Source organism: Hordeum vulgare, chromosome 2H (genome assembly GCF_904849725.1).
Source record: "Hordeum vulgare subsp. vulgare chromosome 2H, MorexV3_pseudomolecules_assembly, whole genome shotgun sequence".
NCBI classification, from domain to species: domain Eukaryota; kingdom Viridiplantae; phylum Streptophyta; class Magnoliopsida; order Poales; family Poaceae; genus Hordeum; species Hordeum vulgare.
The window spans coordinates 120734269-120738938 of record NC_058519.1 but is presented as its reverse complement, the minus strand read 5'-3'; the positions used below and the strand labels follow the sequence as shown (position 1 = coordinate 120738938).

The window sequence follows — 4670 nt, the reverse complement described above, 5'->3', positions numbered from 1 at the left end:
CCATCCCACGCCGCAATCGTGGAAGCCGTCCATATATTTACAAGCAAGCATGGCGTGCTGGACTCGTCTTCACCGTGGTGGAGGAACGGGTTCTTACCCAGCCATTGCGTCGGCTTAACGCGGTCAAAGCAGACCGTGCGACGCAACGCATGCACGCGTGTGTCTTTCCCGCAAATCCTGACCGGTTTGGCGGCCCGATTTGGCTTGGAAAAACGTCGAGCATGGTTCGATCCCAGGATTCTTCCAGCACTTTGCATAAAGCACTTCAACGAAGCATTGAAGCAGGAAATCATTGAGGCGTTGAAGCAGGAAAACAAACGTACCAGGGACGGTCGTCCCCTTTTAACAGAAGGGAAAGAAATAAAACTTTTGGAAAGAAAAGAAGACAATGGGATGCTCCGCAGAAATCGTTTCAGTTCGGACTCAGTGGATGGAAAACCATCCAGTTTATGACGACCATTCAAAAGAAAGAAGGGCCTGACGATCGACGGCGAGAAGCTTCGGCCGCCTCAATTATTGCCGCCTCGACCCAATCTCACCGGCGATGAGCTACGTGACGCGGCTAATTCTGCTCCTCTTGCCAACATTTTCCAACGAGCAAGCAGCAGCAACGAGTTCTTGCCGTCAAAATGGGAAGGCCGAAGGCAGGAGAATGAGGAAAGAACAACCGGCCTCCGGTCTCTCTCTGCTGGTGTCGGCTAGTGGCCAATAATTGGGGAAATATATCCTGCAAGTACACACTAACTCGTACGGTTTTGGAGGCATGTTCCGTTCCGTTAATTAACAATCAATCATAATCCCGATAGATACAGACAGACAAGCACATCAATCATCAACCATTAATCATCATATTCCGGCAGTAATCGGACTGTTACATCAAGCATTAATCATTAACCATATTCCAGCCTCATTCCTAGCATCAGATCAAAGGTGGTACTGGCACTCACTCTCGTTCTACTACTACTAGAGCTACGTAACGTACTAGTACTAGCCGAGCCGACGGCAACGACCAAAATTTCCAACGAGTGAATCGATTCAGGCGGAGACGTCGTGGGTCCTGCTTCGTGTGGGGCGATCGCCGTCGAGCAGAGCTCTAGTCGGAGCGCCGGGCCGGGGTCCAGTGCGGCAGGGCGGGGCTGAAGTGGCTGGACACCACGCGCGAGTCCAGCAGCTCGATGATGGGCGGGAACGTGACGCACCGGGGCGCCTTGTACTGGTTGATGCTGGCGCCCCGGGAGATGGCGTAGTCCATGAGCTCCTCGAACGTGCCGCCCCGGACGACCCGGATCTCCAGCGCCCCGATGGAGCCGTCCGCCACCCTGCTCTGCCTGTACACCGTGTTCAGCGCCTCCTCCATCTCCAGGCAGCAGGCGTCCAGGGTGCCCTTGTCCACCGCCGTCGCGCCGGCGCCGGCGCCCGTCGTCAGCAGCTCCCAGTACACCACGTAGTGCCCGGGGATGCTCTTGGTGCACGCCTGGCTGGTGTACTCCGCCACCGACGCGCCGTGCGGGCGGAGCAGCGTCGCCGCGCGCTCCACGGCGCGCTGCAGCTCCGCCTCGTCCGTCTTGTCCGACTCGATGGACAGCAGCACGTTCTTGCGGCGGACGAACTGGAACTGTGGCGCCGCATTGTGGAACCCGGTCACGCGGAGGACGTCGCCGACGCGGTACCGGTTCAGCCCGGCGTAGGTGGTGATCACCAGCTCGTACTCCCGCCCGGCCTCCACGCGCGCGAGGTCCACGAGGTTTCCCGCGTCCACGCACGACGCCGCGCCGGTCGCCTCGTCCACGGGGAGGAACTCGAAGTACCCCATGTTGGGCATGATGGTGTAGGACACCTCCGAAGGGTCGCAGAGCGGGCGGAGGTTGAGCCCGAAGTAGCACTCGGATGACGCGTACATGGTACACGCCATCGGCAGGTCGCCGCTGTAGTACTTGAGGGTGCCGATGTACTGCGCCATGGCGCCGGTGACGATGACGTCCAGGTATTTCGTGTTGGGCCAAATGCGCCTGACGATGCCGGCCCAGTCGCCCTTGCAGCACTCGTCCCGGACGAACTGGGCGAGCTCGGGGTCCGGCCGGAGGATGCCCGCCACCGCCTCGCGCACGGAAGCGTCGGTGACGCGCGGGGTGAGCGCGCCGGCCTCGATGTCGGCGGCCAGCTCCTCCCAGTTGAGCTGGAGGAAACGGATCGCGCGCAGGAGGCCGGAGGCGAACACGGCGCCGACGCGGAGCACCTCGTGGCGCTGGCACAGACCGCACACCATCTGAGCGTACATGCTCTCGAACGCGTCCGCGCAGAGGATGGCCGCCGTCGGGCTGGTGTAGTTGTGGTAGGGGTCGTAGGGGCGGTTCTTGAACTGCTCGCTCTTGTAGTAGCTGGTGAGCACTGGCCGCGCCGTGAGGCCGCTCGGGGTCTTGGTCTCCGACTTGACGAACAGGAAGTAGAGGCCCTTCCCCTTGTCAAGCCCGGACAGATATCTGCAAGAAACATTGGGTCGATCGATCGATCCATGGATCAATCAGCAGCTGTTCTCTCACTTTGGAGTTTGGACTGGAGAAATTGATTACTTGTTGATCGTGGAATGCCATCGAGTGCCAACTTACAGGTTCATGACCGGCATAAGGAGGCTGTAGAGGAGCTGGCGGCGGTCGAGCTCGTCCTTGATGGTGGGCATGAGCTTGCGCTCGCCGGCCGACGTGCCGGAGCTGGTGAGGAACTCGGAGACGGGGTGCGTGGACAGGATCGGCGACCGATCCCCGTTGACAATGCGCTGGATGTAGGGCTGCAGAGCGTCGTAGGACACGACCGGCACCTTGGCCCGGAAGGTGTCGCGGTCGGCGGCGCCGTCGAGGCCGCAGTTCTTGAGGTACTCCGTGTCGACGTTCCGGGCGAGGATCTCGGCCAGGACGCGCTCCTGCACGGAGTCGACGTTGCAGGTCATCTCGTCGATGAAGCGCAGCTTCTCGGCGTCCTTGGCTTTTGCTGCGGCCGCAGCCTCCGCCACCGGTGACGAGGCCGGGCTCCGCAGAGCCGCGCCGATCGCCCTCGACACATCAGTCATAGCCGCCATTTGCTGAATACGAGACACTAGGAGAAGCAGAGCAGGGAACGCGAGCTAGAGCTAGGTGAAGAATGCCGGCCGGATGCGTGGGAGGGAGGGGAGGGGAGGGAGGGACAGGAATGTTTGCTCGATCGACTGCTGTGTTGTGGTGGTACTAAGCCTGTGTCAGAACGGCTCGGCGTGGCCAGTTATTTATAGGGGAGAGCGGCGCGCGGATGAGGATGACGGAGCTCGGCGGCCGCGAAGGAGGACATGAGATGGCATACGTCAAGGAACTGTCTGTCCATGGCGGGGCAGCCAGGGCCCAGTGTCCCGTCCGGGGGTGGACATGCAGCCGGCAAGGACAGCGGCACGTACGCGGCTGCCGGCCCGACGGTAAAGGATACGAGTGCCAAAGTTGCCATTGTGTGCACGCATCGACCGCGACGCGCGCCATGTCTTGACGCATCTGATCTCCGTTCCATGCATGTAAGATGTAACAGGGGCAGCAGCGGTTATGCGACCGGCGTGGTGGTGGCGACGTGCATTGAACCGCAACCGATCGGGGCTCAGTGGTTGGGAGGGCGACTGCGACTGGACCGGCTCACCTCGCGACACGTCCTCGGAGCCGCGGCGCGATCGCCAACGGAAGAAGAAGAAGAAGAAAGAAAAATGGGGGGCTGCTCGCTCGCTCGCTCGCTCGCTAAATGTGCAGGATCCGGCTGGGGATCCGGTTCGCGTTAAAGGAAACTTCGAATCACCGGCCTGGCCGCCAATTTTTATTGCAACATGCAGCAGGGGGCTGACCGGCGGGTTTTTTATGCGCGCCACCGGATGGATGGCAGTGCCAGTGCGCGTCCGTCCGGCCGGCGGCTCGTGCGCGCAGGTGGTTTGTTGACGAGCGCCACCGCCCGCACCGCCCATGCGGTCGCCGGCCTGTGCATTATTGGACGAGGGAGGGAGGGAGCGCGGGCAGCAACTGGGCGGCTAGCCTACAGCGTGGAGCGGCGAGACCACCGGACCGACCGGACGTGCGAGGCGGGGCTGAGCTGGTGACCACGCGGGCGACACCGCGTCCCTGCGCGCGCTCCCGCCACACCAGAGCACGCGCCGGCCGAGACGGGCGTGAAAGTCCTCGCCCATTTTTGACCAGGCACGGGCACGGGTGTGGGGGGGTTGGTTTCTGGGTTTCAGCGTGCGGTGGTGCGCAGAGGCTGTGTGCCGGCAAGCGCCGGGAAGCTTCCGCTTTTGCTCGACAGGATGACGGGGGCAAAAGGTTTGGATTTTGTCTCACGTGAACCGGAGGAGGACAGCCAGCCATGTGTTGGAAAACCCTTTTTGTCCAAAGATGCGATGCGAATGCGATGCCATGCACGCCCGTGCTGGAATTCCCTGCGGCTACACTATTCTCTATTCTGACCGTGACAGTCACTTTGAAACGCTGCTTAATCAACTGTTAACTACTACTACTCCTTGATCGCTGTTAACTACAGGTAAGGTTGCGTGTTTTGCATGTGCGCTAGACTGTTTGGTAGTAGCTGACTTGCTGCTGTTGCTAGGCGTTGGTCTTTGGCCGGGCACAGTTGTTAATTATTGTTTTTTTTTTTGAACGTCAGTTGTTAATTAT

At 60.6% G+C, this 4670-nt stretch overlaps 1 protein-coding gene across 1 annotated transcript; it reads right to left on the bottom strand.

Moving 5' to 3' along the window:
• Window positions 1-825: 825 nt before the first annotated feature.
• LOC123425474 (indole-3-acetic acid-amido synthetase GH3.8) lies at window positions 826-3233 on the bottom strand. Its single transcript, XM_045109176.1, has 2 exons — window positions 2607-3233; window positions 826-2480 (listed from the first exon to the last, which is right to left on the bottom strand). The coding sequence occupies exons 1-2, from the start codon at window positions 3071-3073 to the stop codon at window positions 1094-1096; spliced, it is 1854 nt and encodes a 617-aa protein (XP_044965111.1). The 5' UTR covers window positions 3074-3233; the 3' UTR covers window positions 826-1093.
• Between the last annotated feature and the right edge of the window lie 1437 nt (window positions 3234-4670).